This window comes from Crinia signifera, chromosome 3 (genome assembly GCF_055691185.1).
Source record: "Crinia signifera chromosome 3, ASM5569118v1, whole genome shotgun sequence".
NCBI lineage: Eukaryota > Metazoa > Chordata > Amphibia > Anura > Myobatrachidae > Crinia > Crinia signifera.
The window spans coordinates 270,552,720-270,577,168 of record NC_139219.1 but is presented as its reverse complement, the minus strand read 5'-3'; the positions used below and the strand labels follow the sequence as shown (position 1 = coordinate 270,577,168).

The window sequence follows — 24,449 nt, the reverse complement described above, 5'->3', positions numbered from 1 at the left end:
TGCTTTTCTCAATCTATACCTCCTCGCTTGGCAAACTAATCAGCTCCTTCGGATTTCAGTATCACTTATATGCGGATGATACTCAAATCTATCTATCAACCCCAGAGTTGTCACCAGTGGTTTTGGGCCGAGTCTCTGAATGTCTCTCTGCCATCTCACTTTGGATGTCTTCTCGCCAACTCAAACTCAATATTTCCAAAACTGAATTACTTATATTCCCGCCAACTAAGAACAGTTACCATCCTGATATCTCCATCACTGTTGACAACTCGACAATCTACCCTACCCAACAAGCTCGTTGCTTAGGGGTCACCCTCGACTCTGACCTGTCCTTTGTTCCCCACATTCAATCTGTCTCCAAATCATGTTACATGCATCTAAAAAACATATCCAAAATACGACCGTATCTCACACAAGACACTACTAAATCTCTTATCCATGCACTCATTATATCCCGCATTGATTATTGCAATAGTCTCCTAACTGGACTTCCCAAGAACAGACTCTCACCACTGCAATCCATTTTAAATGCTGCTGCTAGGCTGATCTTCCTTGCAAGACGCTCATCGTCTGCTGATCCGCTCTGCCAGTCCCTCCATTGGTTGCCTGTATATTACCGTATTCAATATAAAACACTTCTACTTGCATATAAAGCTATTAACCATACTGCACCAGCATATATCTCTGCACTTATCACACAATATCTCCCATCTCGACCACTCCGCTCTGCACAAGATTTGCGTCTCTCATCTGAGCGGATCACTAGCTCCCATTCACTATTACAGGACTTTCATCGGGCTGCTCCCACCCTATGGAATGCCCTTCCACGCACAATTAGACTCTCCGCTAGCCTCCAAACTTTCAAGCGTTCCCTGAAAACTCACCTCTTCAGGCAAGCCTATCATATTTAAGTTCTACACGCATAACCCTCTGAGGCACTTATGTATTATATAGCTTCCCTTCTGGACTTGTAACTTGTTGGGACTGCTATGCTATTACTGGTGCCTGTCCTTGTGTTTCCCTCCTATATCCCTATAGATTGTAAGCTTGCAGCAGGGCCCTCCTACCTCCATGTCTGTCTGTTGTTACCCAGTTTGTTTTATCACTGTTTACTATTGTAAAGCGCAACGGAATCTGCTGCGCTATATAAGAAACTGCAAATAAATAAATAATAAATAGTGAGTACTCTCATTATGCTGTCCAATGCTTTAAGCAAACTGGTGAAAGCAGAAACTTATATACAGTATAAGCTTTTCAAACCTGCTACTTTATCTTCTTCTAAGTACAGTGATTTACTTACCGTATCCACATGTAAACAAGGATGACATGTATATGTGTTTGAACAATCAATGCATTTGAAGCCTGCAGTAAACTAATTGATACACTATTAGATACATTAAAAGTTACATTATTATGTTTAAAAATGTTGCAAGATTTTTGCCTGAAACTCATTTCAAATCTGAATAGGTTTTGGATTTGAGTCTACATCTAATACTTACTATACATTGTTATTTACTTAATATGTACTATATATCAGAGGATATTTTGTGACATTGCATGTAAACTATTTCTAGGATCATGCTGATATACTGTATGCTTTCCTTAATATTTCTATACCTTTAATACAGTAAGAGGATAAATATTGAATGCCATTTACTACTTTGGCTATTTGCCAGTACCAGGGGACCGGGGAGATAAATGCATTATTATGTGTTGTTTTGTCAAGTTAACTGTTTTTCAGATTTTAAATGAATATATCTAAGGAACAACAGCATCCACCAATCAGGACATCAAATACCACCGTTTTGTTGTCTTTAATGGATTTCCCTTACAATATAAAGGTGTGATGGTTTTGCACCATTAAATAGAGTTTAGTAGTTTCTGCTCCTGTGAGTCCTCTTTAGTTAAATAAATAAAAAATAAAAATAATAATACATTTCCCCTATTTCTGAAAGTACTTCTCAGATTATTGCTTTTGTTTGGATTCATTTAATCATGACCAGTGGTGCAAGTAGAATTTTTTTCTTGGTGGTACTGATAGCCTCCACCAAAAATGGGCGTGGTCATGTGTCATGAGGGGGGCGTAGTCACACAAAGCTAGAGGAGTGACTAAATGACAATAGTGGCGTGGCATCAGGAGACAGGGAATGAGAAACAGGGAATGATTGGGGGTGGGTTGGCTCTTGCTTGGGGGAGAGCCGGGCAGCTTGTGCTTACAATTGTGGAGCCTGCTCATCATGCTGTCGGCGCTGCTGATGCCTGTCAGTGTGACAGGCTAAATCAGCAGTAGCCAGTAGCTGCATACAGCACCAATCAAAATGCTGGGTGGGCGGGCTGCGGATGCATTATATTTAGACTTAAAATGAAAATAGAAATGACAGTGGATCAGGGGTAAGTGGTACTGCGTACCTGCAACATATTTCTTACAGGTACTCCGTACCACGCCGTACCCCCTTACTTGCAACACTGATCATGACAGTAAGAAGATATACTTTTTGGGAGTGATCCCTGCATGCTTGAGCAGAAAAGGAGAGAGAGAGAGAGAGAAAGATTGCAGATTTTAGTTTTTTTGGGATAAACACAGGAGACAAAGTTTTACTGACTCCTGAGGGTATAGGATCAAGAGGAGAGGTAATAGAGTAGGAGGATAAGAAGAGTGTTGATATCTATTCTTAACCTTTGGGATCAAATGAAGGGAAGATGCCAGAAGGAGCAGACAGGGATTTGATCAATGCACTGGCTAAGTTAGAGCATGTAATTTCATCTCAGATTTGATCAATCTTGTCCTTGGAGTAGGAAGCAAGTTCTTGTGCACGGATAGTAGCTGGGGGGTGTGGGGGGGGGGGGTAAGGTGTAATGAGGGAGGGGAAAGAGACAATTTAAATGTATGATAGAGTCACAGCACTGAGGTCATGGGTTTGATTCCCACCATGGTCATAACTGTATGGACCTTGTATACTCTCCCCTTGCTTGCGTGGGTTCCTCCAGGTACTCTGGTTTCCTCCCACAATCCAAAAATATGCAGGTTGGTCAACTGGCTCTAAACAAAATGAACCCTAAAATTAATGTGTATGCATGTACATGTGGTAGGGAATATAGATTGTAAGCTCCACTGGGGCAGGGACTGATGTGAATGTTCAAATATTCTCTGTACAGCGCTGCGGAATATGCGTGCACTATATAAATAACTGGTAATAAATAAATAAGTAGTAATTTAAAAAAAGTAAAGGTACATCTAAAAAAAAAAAAAAAAACTACAGGTTAAAACAAAAATAGTGGGTTCAAATTGATATACTTGGTTACTGAGGATGCCAGAGACACTGGCAACATTACACATGGAATACCGGAGCACATAGGATTACCTACAGCTCTCTGCTATGGCTCTACTGCAATTTTTTTCATCTTTTAATCTTTACACTGAACTAATTTATTTTGAGAACTAGCATTATACAAAAGAGAATAAATGTGCAGGATTAGTGCTCCATGATCAACAGCAATAGATTTAGAAAGAAAACACTTGAAATTCATTGCCTACAGCAGGTGAACGCATACTGTAAATGCCACATGAAATTAATCTAGTCACTCATCATACATGCATACAGTACATACAGGGCTGCTATCATGTCAGGATTTCAGTCCCCTACTCAGATAGAATGGGGGACCAGAAGTCTATCATGTGTAATTTGTCACATTTCCCGTGAAGCAATGTGGAGGTAGAGCAGTGAGGCGGACTTCTCACCAGCATGCCAGGGGTTGAGAATGGGGAAGGAACCCTGCCTATTTTGTCAGTCCCAGGCCCTAAAATGTTTGATGGCAGCCCTGCATGCATACATACATACATACATACATACATACATACATACATACATACATACATATAATACAGTGATATAAATAGAATCTACTGTCTTAGAAGCAAATGAAAATTTAATTTAGCTTAAGAAAAATAAACATGGTTGGTTTAGAATTAAATGACTTTTTATATGACTGGATAATACCTTGATCATTATAAATTTAGGGGGATACTCTGGTGATTCGCTCGGATGCAAATTTGCATCTTTGAGAGTCAACCAGACTCTGCCTTGTGATTGGTGGTACGCTGGCCCACCATTCCCAAGGTGCGTACGTTCACAGTGGCTACGAATGGATGTTTTACCTAAAACATCCATTCACAGCTTGCAGGGGAACACCCACATCATTGGTGACCATCGAATGATGTGAAACGTGCAGGCATATGCAAGGTTTCTCAGAGCAACCTTAGATCTGCATGCACATTCAGAGCGAAGTGGGTGGGCAGCTGACATCCGGTGCTAATGGGCCGCTTCACCTCCCAACCCCCGCCCTCCGCTCAGAAGGATGGGTGCGTACACCCAGCGAACAGTTTGTTCGCCTTGGACACACGCACCCAACGCATTGCCATGTGCAGAAATGCGCAAAGCAAAGCAAAAACATCGGCCGCGTGTGAACACACGCCGGCCATGCAAATGGTCCTGAATAAGGTTTTTGTAGGGGGAAAAGGTTTCAATTGCCTAACTACTGCATATAGACGTTATAATGTGTGCCGCACTGTAGAGTAAAAAATATATTATGTACAGTAATAGCTTTGTACAGTTACTCCTTTCCATTTCCATTTGGTTGCGCTATTAATTGCACTAGATGTCAGTTGACAAAGTCTCGTTGTCTCTAGTGGAGAACAGAACTCGTATATGATAATTCTCTAGCTGCCAGCAGATGGCAGTCATCCTTGAATTGTTTTACTTCCATTAATATGGCTTTCTCCCAGCAAAGAATGACACATAGCCAGGTCCTCGTACGTGAAGCAGGTCTTGCATCAGTCACTATAGTCAATTTGACCATTTTCCAAAGTTGCTTTGCTGCTTTAAGCAAAAAATAAAGGCCACAGTAAGAGCAAAGCGAGCTTGTTGGTAAACTGCGGCCTGTCAGCAGAGATCAAGAAGTTGTCAGTCTGAGCCTCAATTACGCTCTTGTTGGAAATTGTTCAGATATTTATGACATTAGGGCCACCTTGTACAGGAAATATGCCTGTTCCAATCTAGTTTTCACACATTCCTCAGCAAATAAAACCATAATTGCAATAGAATGTCATTTAAATGGAAATCATGTCTGTTCTGATAAATTCAAACAGAGAATCTGTCCTTTCTTATCAGAGAATACTGATTTAATAGCACCTGCAGAATATGATCGGTCCTTTCCAAATTCAGCTGAGAATTAATAACAGACAACCAGAAACCCCCAAAAATAATAATCTGTAATATATAATTGCAGGTGTATAATACAGCAAATGCTTGTCAGCACAAGTTTAGATAGTGCAAGGATAATTATAACAATATATGCGGATAAGTGTGCACCTTTGTCTAATGTGTCGCATCTTAATGCTATTGCCACTACAAAAGTCCTTCCCTGGTGTACTCCCATGCATCTGAATGAGCAAAGAATGAGATGTATACTGTCAACAGGGTTATTTATTAAAGGGTCGCATACCTCCCAACTTTTGTTGAAGGTATGGAGGGACATTCTTGCGCATCGCCGAAATTAGGGGGCGTGACCTTGTGGTAAGGGGTGTGGCCTACAAATTGCATCATTTAACGCGGCAACGCCCCTGTTTCCCGACGCTGTGGGGGCATGGCTAGCAGCTCTGTAAGCTGCTGGCCAGCCCCCAGTCCCTTTTCTTGTGGGAATAGACGGTGTGCACTGGGTGACAGGGGGGACTCCCAACTGCCCCCCCCCCCACGGGACACTGCCGGCCGTGGGAGGGACGCAGGAATGTCCCCAAAAACTGGGACGTTCCCGCAGTATGCGGGACAGTTGAGAGGTATGCTGTCAACAGTGTCTAGGTAGAGAGTCAATAGGTCGACACCAGAAGGTCAACATGCACAGGGTCGACATGGACAAAAGGTCAACATGCACAATAACAACACATGCAAATGGTCAACATGGAAAAAGTTAACATGCTTTTTTTTTGTAAATATCTGGCACTGCTTTTTTTTTTAAATGTGAAAAACCCACATTGACTGTTTTTCTTTGGTTAAACGTTTGCTTGTGTCGACCTTTGTCAATGTCGACCTTGTGCATGTCTTATTAAGGTGCTGAATTAGCAGAGTTCAAAGGTAAATATGTTATGGTTCCCAAATTAGGGCCCTATTCAGAGATGGACAGTTTTGCACAGCAACTGCATCTTTGGTCTGCTTGTGGCCCTGTGTGTGATCACGTAAGACATATTATGCACAGTGCAGCAAGCATCGGAGATGTTGTAAACCAGGGATGGGGAACCTTTGGCCCTCCAGCTGTTGCTGAACTACACATCCCAGCATGCACTGCTACAGTTTTGCTATTTGGCCATGCTAAAACTGTAGCAAAGCATTCTGGTATGTGTAGTTCAACAACAGCTGGAGGGCCGAAGGTTTCCATCAGGTTCCTGTACATCTCTGAATCAGGCTCTTAATATACACAAGTGCGGGCCCCACAGATTTCTATGGTAAGGCTGCATTTACCAAACTCTAAACCGCTTAGCTGGCCGTGTAAGCAAATGTCATGTTTAGGAAGAATTATCCCATTGTAACATATGGGATAAGGCAGTGGTTCCCAAACTGTGTGCCTAGGCTCCCTGGGGTGCCTCAGGACACTTGCAGGGGTGCCTTGGGTTGGTGGACCAAGATCAATTCATATTATTTATGGTCAATGTACCAGATAAAAACAGTGCTTGTGGCTGCCATTCATAATATATGTGGATAAACAGGAGCAAATCCTGTCCCTCACCAGATAACTGTGACATACACACAATGTACTTAATTTAATATTTTTCTGAATTTCTCGATAAGAAGCATTTGGCCTAGGGGTGCCTTGAAAACATTTTGATGCTCTAGGGTGCCGTGATTCAAAAAAGATTGGGAACCACTGGGATAAGGAATTATACTTATCAAGGAAAAACTCTGAATATTTTGATATATTTGTGTGGTTACAGTATAGATGATGGATAATGTCTAGGTCAAAAGTCACTAGGTCCCCAACTAATGGTTGACACATAGGAATGGCTGACATACCATAGGTCAACATTGACAGAAGGTTGACTTATTGTCAATCAACTTGCGTATTGCCAGCAATTAAAAAAGTAGCCGGAGCAGTCAATCGATTAATGCCCGGCCTGCAAATTCTCAGCTGTGCAGGTCTGAATAACCCCCTTAGTTTAGGGAAATTGGTGGGATGAAGTCACTTAACACTAATTATGAGGCTAAATACTTAACACACACACACACAGGGATCACAGGTTTAAATTCTTAAAACTTAAAAACAAAAACTGATGGTAGGCGAATGCAAATTGTGCCTCCTCTCCAGTGAAAAGTACACTACTAAAATCGGACCCCCTTGAGGGTGGTATCTGTGACCCCGTGTGGGTTGTATGGCTAGAGCGCATTTACTCCAACATACTCAGCCAAGACTTGTGCTAAAATGGCCGCTGTTTGCCACCTCAAATGAAGAAGAAGCAAAAGAAAAAACCAACATGACCGAAACTTCACAAATAGCCATTTAAAGAGCGGAGATGATGACAAAATCTGTAGGCATTGAGGCCCCAACTCAGGAAACTCTCTCTTATATACATTAGGCAATGTCTCTTAGACAATTATTATTTTCAGAGCATCATAATAACAATGTAATCTTATAATTGGCATCCTGATCAGATGGAAATGTTAATGTAGCAAGCCCGTATTTTTCAGGTAATGCACTGTACCACACAGTTGTGCCCACCTACATTTTACTTTGTAACATGGTATGCCATATCTGTAGTTGCAGATGTGCAGAAATAGGCAAGTCATACAGCAGCAATTGTGCAATGGCTTAGCATATGGTATGTCTAGGTTTGTTGAGGATCTTTCATTCATATACAGTATAAATTCATGCTTCTTTGCAGTGTAACACACGCCTTCACTTACCACATAACTTCTGCAAGGATGTATCAGAGTAGGTTTCACGATCACAGCCTTTCCCAAAATGATTGGTTTGCAGCTCAATACTAGTTCGGACAGAGGACACGGGACCATCACAAGTCTCCAATCGTACACTGGGGAATAATGCAACGCTTCCAGAACCAAGATTATATTCAATGCGCTTTTCCCAATCTGAAGTGAAGACACATGGATATATGTTAGTACATAATTATCACGAGAAATAAAACTCAAATACAAGTATCTAAAAAAATAAAGTTTTAATTGAGCACTAATGCAACTAATGCTTTCCAAAAACTAAAAAGTTCTTGTTGGCAAACTCATCTATTCCAAGGAAGTCCTATACCTAAATACAAGCGCCATCACCTCTCTGCAAATGGTTAATGTTATCATGGTTATTATTTACAGACAGAATTTAAAGTGTTCAGATGTGGTACAAAAACAATTCTTTAGCGAGGGCACAGGGTAAGCGATTATGATTTTAAATGTATTTCAATGCGATGTGAACATCTGTAAAAAGTGGATCCTATAGGGTGAACATACAATAATCAAAAGGTAGAAACCACGACAATTTTCTATAAATGAAGGATGCTTCCTTTACCCGTTCCATACTGTATATGGCTCCTTGCTAGATATTGTACATTGCAGGACACATGTAGAGTGAAGGCTATTTGTAGAGCATTGAAGGACATACTGTATGTAGAGTAAAGGCTATTTGTAGAGCATTGAAGGACATACTGTATGTAGAGTAAAGGCTATTTGTAGAGCATTGAAGGACATACTGTATGTAGAGTAAAGGCTATTTGTAGAGCATTGAAGGACATACTGTCTGTAGAGTAAAGGCTATTTGTAGAGCATTGAAGGAATACGTAGAGTAGAGCATTGCAGGACATACAGTATGTAGAGTATAGGCTATTTGTAGAACATTGCAGGACATATGTAGAGTGTAGGCTATTTGTAGAACATTGCAGGACATATGTAGAGTGTAGGCTATTTGTAGAACATTGCAGGACACATGTAGAATAAAGGCTATTTGTAGAGCATTAAATGAAATATGTAGAGTAAAGGCTACTTGTAGAGCATATGCTTCTTTTAGAGCATAAACGCTATATAGTAAATTGTCTAAACACTGCATATATGTACAGTACAGACTGTACATGTGGAATATTGGCTATATCTAGTTATACAGTATGTAGGGTATACAGACAGCTCTATACAGTATAAAGGCTATAGGAAGAGTATAAACTATGTGTACAGTATAGGCTATAACTAAAATATGTGAAGTCATAAGAGGGGTGGAGGGGGGGTGGTAACTCTGCAGCCTACACTTACACTTGGGGTAGCTCACATCTGCAGGACCCCCGGAGTGACAAAAGCAGTGTCAGGCTGTTAGCCCAAGCCCCTCCAAGTTTAGCCACATCCCATTTTGCCAACAAGCACCTTTGGCCCACTTATTAGATCATGCTGACACACCAGGTATCACAGAGGCCAGTGACGCCTCTGGCTATACTGTATGTAGACATAGGCAGCATGTAGAGTACTGTATATGTTATATGCGGTATGTGGACCATACTGGTGAAAGAAATCTATTCTGAAACGTTAATAAGCAAGCGGTTGTCTGTTTCTTTAATGTAAAAATCTGTGAGTGCCACCACATAAAATATATATTTTTTCATACTATGCCAGTAACTGGAGGGCGCCATGCACTCAATAACACATGTAGAAAATGGGTGCTGGCTCCCCTGTATCCTTAAATTCAGTGTAAATAAATATATATCATGAAAAATTATGTTGACCTTTTGAACACGTCGACCTTTTGACTGTCGACCTAGACTCTGTAGATCTACTGACTGCATACCTGTTTGGTTTCCTTAGTGATAGTTGTCTCACAATGTCATGATGCTGGCATGGTCAGCCAGAAGTTATGAAGTCACCAGTGGCTGGCACCGAGCAGGCTACAGGCTTTAAATGGACGCTTAAACCTATATAAGGTACGTTATCTGCATTGTATGTTATCTTGAAATTAGTGTGTTCAACACTAAAATGTTACCAAACTTAAGGCCTCTATCGCCCCTCCCATAATCCGGCCCTGCATATAAGCTATGTGTAGAATATGGCCTATAAGTAAAGTATAGGTTACAGATGCATCATATTGCTGCATCCAATGACAATGCTGGGCGTTCCCATGGTAATGGGCCCATGACGTGGGCAGGCAGCTGACATCACCGGATGTCAGCTGCCCGCCCACATCCTGCTGAATATCCACGCATACATATTTAAGGTTACCTGACAGTAACCTTTGATATGCGTCGACCTTCCACATCATTTGAGGTGGGTGTTCCCCTACAGCCTGCGAATGGATGTTTATGTTAACCATCCATTCACAGCCCATGCAAACTTACGCGGCATGTGAGGGGGTGCGGGCGTACCAGCATTCAGCGGGCAACGGCTGGTGGACTCGCAAGGCTGCGAATTCACAGCCTTGCGAATCAACCAGAATAACCCCCTATGTTTAGTATATGCTATATTTAGAGTGGAAACAGAGAGTTACATAAAACAAAGTGATGAGTTGCTGTGTACTTTTGTATTTGACCCCATCTCTCTACAAATATTGATTTGTTTTGTAAGGAATTACATTTATTTCTCCTGAGGGAGAATAGAGATGAGTGTATGACAGAGACGAATATAAATAATCAATTATTGAAACAATGATACTGCTTGTTTTCGACCCCAGACATAGGAAAGTCATATAAGATGAATGAATTCCTTTTTGTATTGTTAGACAATTGCAATAAAAAGAAAATGTTTGTGTTCCTCTATATAATTTCTAGAAATGTAATATAGTCATTTTCACACTTGTAATTGTTCTTATCACTATTTCTTTGAAGTCTATTTCTCTTTGGTGCTCTTATTTTAGTTTAATTTCCTCCCTACTGAGGTGGTTAATTTCAAATGTACACATTTTATATCAATTATTAAACCACTTTGATAGAGCTGGGTAATTGGGCAGAGATGTATTTGTGAAGAAAAAGTTAAAATTAGCAAAATGTTCATAGTTCACTTTCATTAGGCGTTCACATTTATTCATTTTAAAAATCACGGTAAGAATAATTATGATTTCAAAAATTTAAATATTCCCCAATGTATTGTTTATCTTGATTTGATTTTCTAAATGATACAATCTCCCATCTGACAAAAAAATCCATCAAGTCCCAAACCTTGATTCATTGTTTCAATTGCTGAGCATACACATGTCAGCCGGACAGATATTTTATCTGACACCATAGATATTACGGGCATACAGTATACTGTGAGATCTGTCACATAGTATTGGCCTTGATATCATGAAATGATGGTCAGCCGTGGTGTGTCATACACTCTTGATGCACCCAACACGACACTTTCAAAATATCCAATGAGAGGGACATGTTGGGATTGATGATATCGGGCACATCATCCAGATCATTGTAGTGTGTATGCCCAGAATTAGTCTTAAAATAGCCATACACTTGAAGATTATCTGTCCAACCACCCAACACTGGGAAACGGACAAAACATTCATTCAGACAAATTGGCTGAAATCCTTTTTTTCCAACCAATTTGTCTAATTGCCTGTTTTTGTATGTTTTCTGGCATTTTGGAGCAAATGCTCAATTGTCACTTGCTCTTATTCTGTAAATTACCAGATTTTCATTCCAACCAGCCAACTATTTGGGTTTGTTAGATACTGTTGTGCCTGTATAAACCATTCTTAAGATATTGGTCTATGTCAGGGGTGGCCAACCGGTCAGAGGCAAAGAGACGAAAAATATCTGTAGTCAAGCTAAAGAGCCAACAACATGCGCGCACCTTCGACGCGCGTGCCAAAAAAGGGGCATGGTCTATTTAGACCCCTTGGGTGGGTGTGATACACATATGCCTCCAATAGTGCAGTGCCATATATACATATGCCCCCAATAGTGCCAGATGCACATATGCTCCCACGGTGCCAGGTATGTGCTGGTTATACCACACGGTGCCAAAAAAAGCTGGTATGCCCCCACATTGCCAAAAAGCTGGTATGCCCCCACATTGCCTCAAGCTGGTATGCCCCCACAGTGCCTCAAACTGCTATGCCCCCACAGTGCCACAAACTGCTATGCCCCCACAGTGCCACAAACTGCTATGCCCCCACAGTGCCACAAACTGCTATGCCCCCACAGTGCCACAAACTGCTATGCCCCCACAGTGCCACAAACTGCTATGCCCCCACAGTGCCACAAACTGCTATGCCCCCACAGTGCCACAATCTGCTATGCCCCCACAGTGCCACAATCTGCTATGCCCCCACAGTGCTACAATCTGCTATGCCCCCACAGCACTCACCGTTGTTGCTGCTGCTGCCGGGCGTGGAGAGGACAGTCTGGTGTTTCCCTGCAGTCCTGTCATGTCACCGAAGGGAGGAGAGCACAGCACACTGGGCGTCTCCTTCCCCCCTCACTTCTCTGTGACTGGGCCGTCCACCAATCAAAGCTCGCGGGCCAGCTCCTGATTGGCTTCTGGCCGGCAAGCTCTGATTGGCGGATGACCCAGTCACAAGGATGCACAATGAGGGGTAGGAGAGATAAGCGATGCGCGCTCTCCTCCCCTCAGAAGGAGAAGGGATTCGAGGAACCGGCAGCGGGTGATGGGGACGGGGACAGACGGTGGGCGGCGGGCAGCAGGAGCCGCACAATAGCAGGGGGAGAGCCGCATGCGGCTCTAGAGCCACAGGTTGGCCACCCCTGGTCTATGTGGTCACTTTTCTTCACCAATATCTGTCTCAGTTTAAACTGGAATCATGGTAGTTAGGTGGTCTAACTATTCCGTAGGTCCCTTTGTACATGTCCCTTTTCTCAGTCCCACATACGTGTAGTGGTAAAAAACACTTAGCAAGTCACCAAAATAAGCAATATTAACAGTTCAAATGTTCCAAGCACTAAAGTTAGCAGCAACAAAGTACTGGGCATATCCGGATGCATTGCCAACAGAAACCATATCAACGATCATAAGGGTACTACCACAATATTAACATCAGTGCGTAGCCTCGTCTCATACTCAAATTGGCAACAGGCACCAGGTACATGTTGACATCTGAAATGTTACCAAGTGAAATATTGATCGTTTATGGATGGCAATTAGTATCCAGTTTAGGGTGGCCAATCCCGGGATCGAGATCGGCGTAATTCGCCTACAAAATCGCTAGGATTTGGAGTCTCCAATCCCGGGATTACGGGATTAGATTTTCCATGTGCAGTCTGATGCCGGGCATAGACTGAGCACTCGCTCAAATGCTGCCTGGCTGTCCCAACGCAGCGTGACGTGATGCTTAAGGTCACACTGTGCAGGCTGCACCCCCGCACCACCCACCCCGCTCACCGGCTGCTCTGTCTGGCCCGTTCCCCAGCTGCACCACCCGATGCACCAAGTACTGTAGGTAAGTACTGTAAATGTGCACGGAGGTCGGTTGAGGGGGCGTAGGAAGATTTTTTTCAAAGATGCCATTTTTCAATACCAAATCCCGGGTTAAAAAAATTGTCCTGGGATTGGCATCCCTAGTCCCGCTAGGAAGCAACCATGGCAGGGAGTTAGCAGTGCATTTTTGGGGGTGTTCCCAGCACTTAAAGAGTTGCTAGGCTTCCCACAAGCTCTCCTCTCAATGTAAAAATATGCCATCTAGTCAGTGGGCAACCATCTATTCACATGGTGGTGAATGGAAACCATCATCTTTTCTCACTCACAGGGCAGGTTGCTCTAGAACCACAAATAGAGCAGGGCACATTTTCCCACTTTAAAATCGGGCGGGCCACAGCCTAGTGTGAACACTAGAAATGGTTAATGTTATGGTGAGAGAGAGGGTTAGATGCAGGGAGACGTTAGGCTGCAGGAGATGGTAGATTAGGGAGAAAGGATAAGGGTGAGGGGTCATTATTAAGGTTAGAGGGTCAGTCTTACCACAACTATACTGGGTCAGAAAAAAACAAATCCGTTAGATCATTTTATAATTTTTTTATTCAACTTTATGCGACATGTTTCTCTCCTGTTGTGGTTCAGTCCACCATGTTTAGAATTCACAGCCCTTTCTCGCTGAATTGCTATTTTTTAAATCAAGGTACAGGACTTGCTAATTGCTTTAAGTTCACATCTTGCTCAGATGTTGACAGAGCATGAGAGGTGAAATTAGTTTGTGTTTTCCCCAGGGACACCCTGGTAATCTTATTAGAGCTCATTTATTGAGCAGCTCATCAGCCATAGGGTGTATATAGAGTAAATCACATTTGGTGCTTTTTAATTTCTCTTTCAATTTATTTAATTTGATTTCCTCTGGTTTTATTTTTTTTTTTTTCATTTTTAAATATTGTACTTAAAAAGATATTTGTGAAATGTAATGGGTGCATATGGATTGAAATTCCAGTTTGGTTCCTTTTACTATCTAATTGCTCTTTCAGTGCGCACTCAGAATCCAGAGGAAGAAATCTACCAAGATGTAGAAGGTTTGGGTGCTTGAATGGACTGGAGTTCTAAATAGTAGCTGCAAAAGGGTGGGGAAAATCAACCTCACAAGAAGTAACAAAAACCCCCACAGAAATGGAGCATCATTTATGAATTCATAAAAAGTGTGACTGTCTTTAGAAAAAGTGGTATTTTTAATATTCTGAAAAAAATAGATCATGCTACATAACAATATTTTTAAACATATGATAAAAAAGACTTTCAGCACAATGGCATAGAAAAGGTTTGCAGTATAATTACCAACAACCACGGCTGATAGAGGAGTAGAAGTGAGTCCAAGAAAGATCTCTGGAAGTAGGGGGCCAGATGGAATGATGCAATGAAAATAAGAGACTGACCAGGTGAATAAAGGTGGTAATTCTCAGAATCTCCTGCCTTCACTACCAGACCTGGATTATAGGGATACCCCTGGGCCCCCCTAGACTGAGCTACTGTCACCTCTCTCCAGCCTCTGTCGTCAAAAGCAGAGGAGGCTGGAGATTGCCTTCTGCCCAAGAGGAGGGTAACGGAGGTGCCGCACAGCCTCATGTATGACAGTACAGCTGGCATGGAGTCTTGTGCCCCCCCCCCCACCTAGCATGGGGCCTGCCCTCCCTGACAGCCGAGAGTCTTCTCTCCTCCCTGCCGTGTGGGGCCCTCACCCTGATGGATTCTGATTCCGGCTGGGTTGCCAAAACTTCTGCATTGTGTGAGTGCAACAGCTACCAGAGGGTTGGGGGTTGTGCACTTTTCTTGGGGCCACGGGCCCCCTGAGCTTAATGCGGCCCGGTCATTACCTCTATCAGTTGGAGTACCACAAGCAGTGGCGTAACTATAGTCCCGCAGCCCCCGCGGTGGCGGGGAGGCGCTAGGCAGGTGTGGGACTATAGTTACCACCTGGTCCCGGCTCCCGACTCCTGCCCTCCCCCTCCTTACCCCATTGCCGCCGGCGCCGCTGCCTCTAACCCGACACGCAGATCTGTGTCGGGTGACGGGCGGTCCCCAGCTCCGGCTGCAGTGCTAATATAATAAGAGACACTCGGAAAATTGCTGCCCCCATAATGCTGTATGGGGGCAGCCATTTTCCGAGTGTCTGTTATTATATTAGCACTGCAGCCGGAGCCGGGGACCGCCCGTCACCCGACACAGATCTGCGTGTCGGGTTAGAGGCAGAAGCGCCGGCGGCAATGGGGACGGGTAAGGAGGGGGTTAATATTTCGGGGGGGGGGGGCGCCCGAAATGTCCGGCGGGGGGGCGCAAAAAAAGTATTTACGCCTCTGACCACAAGGCTCAGTCTTAGGACCTTTGCTTTTCTCAATCTATATCACAGCTCTTGGCAAACTAATAAGATATTTTGGATCCCAGTGTCATCTGGTCCACCATCTCTATCACTGTTGAGTACTCAACAGCCAAACATGCCCTAGAAGCTCGCTGCCTAGGTGTCATCCTAGACTCTAAACTATCTTTTTTTCCCTACATTCAGACTGTCTCAAAATCATGTTACATTCATGTAAAAGACATATCAAAATCTGACCATATCTTACATAAGGCACTTCAAAAACTGAAATGCAGGCTCTTATTATTTACCACATTGATTATTGCAATAGTCTCATTGGTCTTATAAAAACAGACTGTCAAGCTGCAATCCATTCTGAATGCAGCTGTGAGGCTTATCTTCCTCGCCAACCATTCATCATCTGCAGATGTCTTGCCAGTCGCTCCATTGATTACCTTTTGTCTACTATATTCAATATAAAATACTTTTACTTACACAAAAGGATATTAACCAAATTAATACACCAACATACATCTCTTTGCTTACTTCAAAATATCTCCCAACCCGACCACTCTGCACTGAACAAGATCTGCGTCTCTTATCCACACTCATTATGATTGCAGTACTTCCTTTGGGGCTGCACCCACTCTGTGGATTGCCCTCCCATGCACATTAAGACTCTCCTCTAGTCTCCAAACCTTCAAGCATTCACTGTAAACTTGCCTCTTCAGGCAAGCTTATCTAATTCCAGAACAGCCCACTTAACCTTCACAAGCTATCCTACCCAATGATATCTCATCTACAGTCCACAACATACTGTACTTCCCATAGTTTGCCTGTATTCGGTTTCCTATCCTCCTAACCGCAGGCCAACATAGCTGGGTCACCATTTCCTACCACTTAAGAATTTATGTAATCTGGCAGGACAGTTATGTAATAGGTAGCCCCTATACTTGTGTATATGCCTATTTCCCTATAGATTGGAAGCTTGTGAGCAGGGCCCTCCTACCTCCTATGTGTTTCTGTGACTCTCAAGTTTTGTTGCTGTCAATTATAATATGCTATCAATTTAATATGCCGTGCTTTATAAACAACTTTTAATAATAAATACATTTACAGTACTGTAGCTGAGGAATTTCCAAGAGACAATGGGCCTTATTCAGATCTGATCGCAGTACAAATTTGTTTGGAAAATGGGCAAAACCATGTGCACTGCAGGTGGGGCAGATGTAACATGTATAGAGAGAGTTAGATTTGTGTGAGTTATTTTGTTTCTGTGCAGGGAAAATACTGGCTGCATTATATTACACTGCAATTAAGATTTCAGTTTCAACACACCCCACCCAAATGTAACTCTCTGCTCATGTTACATCTGCCCCACCTGCAGTGCATATTGGTTTTGCCAATTTTCCGAACAAATTTGGGTACTTGTGTATTATCACGGCGCCCATCGCATCGCAGATGTCCCCCGATGTCATACAATGTTAAAATTGTATGGCATTGTATATGGCATACAATGCCATACAATGCGATGCGATGCGATTATAAATTGTATAAGCACCCTAATGGGGGCTTACAATGTTAAATGGACCCCCACGCCACCCCCACTATGAACGTGAACCCGAAGCGTGGCGAGCTCAGCGAGCCCGCGAGGGTCGGCGGTACGCGTCCTCCGACCTTTTCATACCCCCACTATCCACAATGGCATGGAGTTGATTTTACATAGTGTGGTGAGCGCAGCGAGCCACCGAGCCTGAAGCGTGGCAAGCCACCGAGCCCGAAGTGTGGCGAGCGCAGCGAGCCCCGCGAGGGGCCGTAGAATACATGTAAAGTAATACGCGTCCCCACGCGGGGCTCGCTGTGCTCGCCACTCTTCGGGCTCGCCGCACTATATAAAATAAACTCCACACCGTTTTGAATAGTGGGGGTATGAAAAGGTAGGAGGACGCGTACCGCCGCCCCTTGCGGGCTCGCTGCGCTTGCCACGCTTCGGGTTCACGTTCATACTGGGGGTGGTGTGGGGGTGCACTTAACATTGTAAGCACCCGATAGGGTGCTTAAAATTACCCATTAGGGTGCTTATACAATTTAAAATCGTATAGGGGCTTAAATCTCATCAGGTGTATGGCATGCAATGGCATGCAATGCGATGCGATGAAAAATCGTGCTCTGCTATGCGATGGGCGCCGTGATAATACACAAGTACCCAAATTTGTACTGTGATCAGATCTGAATAAGGGCCAATGAGTAATTGAAGGTCGTTAATCATACATGTGGCATTATTCATGTCCAGTAGCCTGATAATACCCTAGAGCAAAGCATTATATAATCTCTAGGCCATGACCATCTTGTGTTAGTGATACTGTACATTTGATATCACCAATACATGAATTTAATATCTTGGCAAAGCATTTATCATATAGCCACAGCTTACTGGCTCCAGACTACTATTTCCTTTTCTAGGACAGATTAACGAACAATCCATTATGGTCACTAATTAGCTGCATGCTTGAGCTTGATAAAATTAACCTTCATTAATTATTAAAACAAGTCACTTTTTTTTTTGTTCTGCACAATTCCTACTGGCAGAACCTCAAAATTCCCATGTTAAAGAATCCATTTCCTGAGAAACTCATTCCTGTCTCCACAGTCCATTGCTCAGCACCCTGGAGACCTTTTAAATGAATGCATTGCTCAGTGTAAATGTATCAATAAAGTTCATTGATGGTCTGGCAGTGGTTTAACTGCAGATGGCTATGGATCCGGGACCCATCGCCAGCTAACACTGGTGAAAATGTAAGCATGCAGTGGGGTAAGTTGTGGGTCATCGTGTTTGATTGATGAAACCCCAGTGATCCTGCTGGGAGGGGGAGTATTCAGTGTAGGATTGGTATTGGTTGGGAATTACTTGATAAATGAAAATGTAGAACAGCAGCTACTGTACATTAAAATCTGTAAATGATGTAAATTTAAATCTGGTTACTGATATCACACAGTGTTTCTGGGGGAACCAAATATGCTTTAAAAAAAGCAGCTACAGTAGATAACCAATAGCAGAGAATACAATCTGTCAATGATAATGACGCACTTTATTTGAGCATTTGGCACAAGTACAGTTCACAGCGTCTATATGAAAATGTAAGTTTACCAATCCTGTGCGACTGGAAATATCTAGGATCCCATAGACAGGTGTGATCCAAAAAAATGTAATACACTGTCAATACAAATGGCCACTGCTGGCATTTACTCACTGCTGTGTTGCATTTGTTCTTCCTAAAAAATCCTGGGATCCAAATTTGAAACATACTGTACATTGAGCATGAATCACAGCTGTTGCAATGACAATGTTCACTATTTTTTGGTACCGAGAAATATGGTACTGGTGCATGCGTTACACAGAGTGTCTGCACTAAGGCGTGCAATGATTGAGATGCATGGTATGGGAAAATGCATTGGAAGAGTGATGAGTGTTTCTGGCATGTGGCTAAACAGAGGCTTGAACAATGGCAGCTCCAGATGTGGAAAACCGTGCATGCAGCCCCCTAGCACGGCCTAGTTGTGGGTTGACTTTAAAGGCCATATTCAGATAAAACATCTGCACCTACAACAACGTTTTTAGACACCACATTGCACATGTGCAAATCTCAGGTGTTGCAATGTCACAGTGCCCAAACGCTGCAGCAGGATTGACAAGCTGCTGGCATTTGTGGGTGGTGACACATGGAATTCCAGAAAACGTGGGCACTTCATGGACACAGCTACACTGGCCCCAGCAGCATGATTTAGGGGGTTACTCACAGAGACGGAACTACTATTGTTACAGCAGGTGCATTGCACCGGGGCTCTGAGGACTAAGAAGCCCACTGCTGCCCAAACCATCAGTGAGTTAGCCCCTGGCCCTCCCACAGACCTTATTGAGCAAAGTTGAATGAATGGCCTAGTGCAGAGAGCAGGGTGGTCCCAACTGCCTCAGGGACCTGGTCCTTACCTTAGAGAGGCAGGGTTGACCTTGTGTCTTACCACCTATGTGCAATGATAATCACCTTCACTTGCTGCTTCTAATTAAGAGACAACTGTATATTTTTCTGATTCACTTCTGTAAATAAAGGCAGCTCACACCCCATGTAATTGGCACTGTCAGCATATGTCTGCCAAACTGAGCAATAACCAAGGGGTGAGGACCTGTCACAGACAGAGCAAGGGCCACCGTGGTCCTGCCTCCACCAAGGAACATGGTCCCTGTTATCCGCACCCCACAGGACATTTTTCTCATACGCGTCACACTCTGCCTCCCCCTGCCTTACACTATCACCCTTTTGCTCTCCCTGTCAGCCTCTGCCAGATTGCATAGTATGAACTTAAATTAGGGTGGAAGAAGGAGGCCTAAATTATATTTTTGCACCTGGGCCCACAACGCACATGCTTCGCCACTGTTTATTCAGATACACGATGGTCACAGAACTAACTGCAGAGTACAGAAGACGGCAGTGGTAGACCAGCAAAAGACACAGCAGCAACAGCCTATTATGTTGGTAATGCTTTAAGATTGTAACAAAATTTAGAATGCATGAGGAGGATAAGAAAACCTAATATAATATAGGACAGACATGATTAGTAGATCTGTTTTGCACAGTTTGCAACTCTAACTCACACAATTAAACACTAGGGTTATTTTTTGTCAGCAGCCAATTAACCTACAGTAACTGGATATTTTTGGAAAGTGGTAGAAAACCAGAGTCCCCACGCCAACATTGGGATAATATATAGAAGTTCTACACGGCTATGGTTAGGGCCATAGTGCAAGAAGTACTGTAGTGCAGATTAATAAAGCATCCTTTTCATAAAACACTAAAAAATTGGGAACATTGAAGAACCAATATCAAATTAAATCTGTATCTGTTTTAACATCTGGGGCAAAAGTTTGGAACAGCAGTAAAAATTAAAAGTGAAATAAATTAGATTTCACTCAAGTTCAAAGAGAATTGATAGCCTCAACTGTCATGAATGGAGGTTATTGCCAGGAGTGAGTGGCTAATTGGCAAACACAAACCAGCAAATTCCGGCGCTAAAATAAATGTCGTAATTTAGTTATGATATAACAACACCAATTGCTGCACTTGTTATATGAGTTTAGTTATGATATAAAAACACCAATTGCTGCACTGTCATGAATATCTGCAAAATAGGAGCATTTTAAAGGTGTGAATAGGAGCAGTGACCAAGTCACTCTAGAACTGCTCTTTTTATAGATCAAACAAAACCTGAGAGCTTTGTGCACCATAAGGATCTCAATTTATGCTTCCTATAGGTTTCCTGTATTCTGACACTTCCCTGTAACTTAATCTAAACCTGAGAGGCACATGCAGTCATGTATGGAGAAAACTCAATTTTCTTAAGGTATGAAGTGCATTGATTTATGTCATTGTTCTTGTGATAGAAATTCAGTGTTCCAGGCTTGTTGTTCTACAGGCCTTCCCATGTCAAATCAATTTCATACAGTAGTTGCTTGAATACTCCCTCCACTCCTTGTGCAGGTAATGATAAAATAATTAGCCTGGCTGAATGCTTCCCAACCACCTCTTTAATAAAGAACGTTTGGATAGATTAGCAGGGGGAGAAACTATACTGTATATGTTTTGCACATAAGCCAACCACAGATGTGCACTTTATGTGTGACATGTTGCTGCTTTATAGTTGTATCTTTGTTTTACTACAATTTGTATTATTTATAAGTATGAGCACATTAAAAGGGCTTCTCCAATCTCCACCCTTCTAGAACCATCCACTTAAACCAGGTTAGGCCAGGTTCTCTCTGTTAAAAGCTCTCATGGTTACCTTCAATTAAACAGTTTAAAAATGCTGTTTAAAAAATATGATTTTTTAAAAATATGATTCTTAAAAGAAGAGGCTTCTAGAGTACAACACAGGCAAAGAGTGATATTCGGTCACAGGTCAAATTGAGCAGCACACAGGACAACACTCCTCTACAGCAACAGCACACAGGACTGTAAACCTGTATTACTATTAGCACCCCTGTCCCTTTAGTCTTGCTCCAGGTCTACTGACTGCATCTTCACTTGGCAAGGTTATCCCACAATAGTCAGGATTGTACTTAAGTATGTCTTCAACCACCCAATTAGTTTGTACACAGCACAGCAGACAGCAGCACTCATGAACTGATAGGGCAGACGAAGAAAAGAGGTGCAAGATGGAATTGTCCTTATGTTGTTTAAATAGGACATGTTCACTTTAACAAACCAATCATTTCAGTGACAGGATCTGCCACACAACTGTGACAAAAACTATTGGTTTGTTTGGGCCCCCACAAAAAAAAAAAAATGTACTCTCACCTTGGATAAACTGGCTCTACAGAGACTCCTCACCTCCTTCAGTGTGTACATCCTCTTCCGGTTGGGGCAGGGGATGGTGGCACGCATCCCATCCACCGGAGCTTCCATCCCCGGCCCTCGGAGAAAGGGGGTCCCGTGGACGGGAGGAGGACGGAGGGGGAGAAGGCAGGAGAGGACCTGGTGGCACAGGACACGGTGACCACCCCTCCGGACCGGGACGGGTGCACCACCATGTCCCCGGCTTGACCACTGAGTAGGTGCACGGAGGAGATGGAACAGGACATGGCACAGGACCCGGCCGCAGGCACACAGCTCGGCCCCCTGCAAGACCAACAGAGGCTCAGGATGTGGCACAGGACCTGGGTGTAGGCGCACAGCTCAGCCCACGGCATGACCTCCAGAGATGGCAACCCCCATCGGCACCCAGCCGCGACAGTGAAGGAGATCCGGCCCGCAGGCCCCAGCCACAGTTCCCCAGCATTAACAGATTGCGAGAGCCTTTTATTCTGTGTTGGCACCCCCCCCCCCCCCCGAAGGAGGTATGATTAGACCATCATGGGCAGCGGCATGGAACTCCAGCCCCAGGCCTCAGTGACTCTCCCCCCCCCAGGCCCCTCCCCCCCAGCCCCCACCACCAACACCACCACCGCCCATGGTGCCTCTCCACGCTGGTTCTCCTACAGAAAGATGGCGCTGCAAATGGCTGCCTAGGATCTGTGCACTCAGCCATATGTAACCCCTTGTCTCCTGTGTGATAATTGTACTGTCCCTGCTTATATTGTTACCTACCTGGCTGCTGCCACGACCAGTGGCGCTGCTGATGGTGCCTAGGCGCAGTGCAGCTTGGTGGGTATATGTTCTCTGTGTGCCACTATACTGTCCCTGCTTATATTGTCACCTACCTGGCTACTGCAACGACCAGTGGCACCGCTGATGGCTGCCTAGGCGCTGTGCAGCTCGGCGGGTATATGTTTCCCGCATGTAATGTCTTAATGTAATGCCTCCCCCCCCCCCTTTCATCCCTGCTTGATGCTGCACTATAAATCCACAAAAAAATTGTGTGCTAGTGTGCACAAGCATACATGGCCAATTAAGTTAATTTTATTCTATTCCTCACAGAGTATTAATTAGTCCCCACTGGAATCCACCATCACAGATCCCTGTGTAGTGTCCAGAGGTAACTGCTTGTTAATAAATTCTTACTTGAGGAATTTATAATAAATTTTAATGAACATCGTCTTGTCCACATTTTTTGGCTGATAAGGTTACCGGCTGAGCTAAACCCTTTCAGAGTACACACTGGGGGGGGGGGGACAACTAAGGTAATATAAAGCCAGTTTGTGCAAAGGCCTCTAAATGGCCTCTTTTTCCTGCCAGTATAGATATGGACTGTCTGACATGCCTGCTTGGATGCGATCACCGATATAATCCTCCGCCATTCTTTCAATGGTGACCTCATCATATGCAGTGATAGTAGTCATGTCAGTAAATGTTGGCATATTCTTTAGTCTGGACCAGATGTCAAAAGTTGCTCCTGTCTGCCCTGCATCACTGTCAGTGGGTTTTCTAGAACATTTAAGTTTTTTCCTTAGAGCTGTCACCTAATTTGGTACGAAGACAGGATTCCGCAGAAAACTATTTTACTGTAAAAAGTTACTGCTGAGGGGATTACGGTGCTGTACAATATAAAAACTACTATTTTATTATTGTGGATCATTATTGAATAGTTGCCAACCCTCCTGCATCCTTCTGGAGGCTCCCGAGCCATAAATCTCCTACTTTCCTGCATTAAACCTTTGAGTGCCAACATCTGTGTGAGAGATTTTCAAAATATTCACTAAAAAGGTCAGTGTCGCTCACACTTGTTATATAAATTCAAATAAAAAATGTTGTTAAAAGATCTCGCTTAGCAAGTTGAGGGGGCGGGGCCACAACGGCGTGTGTGTGAGGGAGGATGACTGAGCTGACCGGCGTCTCCATCTCCAGCCGGTAAATCTCCCCCCACCCTTCCCACCTGTGCAAGCGTTTGGGCGGAGGACTGCTGCTGATGGACCCGCTGGTGACCTCTATCTGGAGCCGCTTCCAGGTCACAGCTGTGCAGCGGGAGGCAGAAGGAGCGCTCGTTGAGAGCGGCAGCTGAGGGAACCAGTTCAGTGGGAGCGGATGTGCGGCTGAGACCCGCTGGCGTCGCTGCAAGCCGCCGGAGCGTCTAAAGCACTGAGGCAGCCGCTTTGGCTACCCTCCTCTAACCCCCAAGTTGTTGGGTATATTCGGTAGTGTGCGGGAGCACTCACCTGCTGGCCCCTTGTGCAGCCTTAGAGGCAGAGAAACAGCTGGGGGACTGAGAAGGTT

General features: G+C 43.7%; 1 protein-coding gene across 1 annotated transcript in view; it reads right to left on the bottom strand.

Annotated features, from left to right (window-relative positions):
- CLSTN2 (calsyntenin 2) overlaps positions 1-24,449 on the bottom strand; it is a 741,013-nt gene that overhangs the window by 139,624 nt on the left and 576,940 nt on the right. The window contains exon 6 of the mRNA XM_083178042.1: positions 7,950-8,135. Coding sequence (XP_083034168.1) covers positions 7,950-8,135 — 186 coding nt within the window. The remainder of the gene's footprint in view (positions 1-7,949; positions 8,136-24,449) is intronic.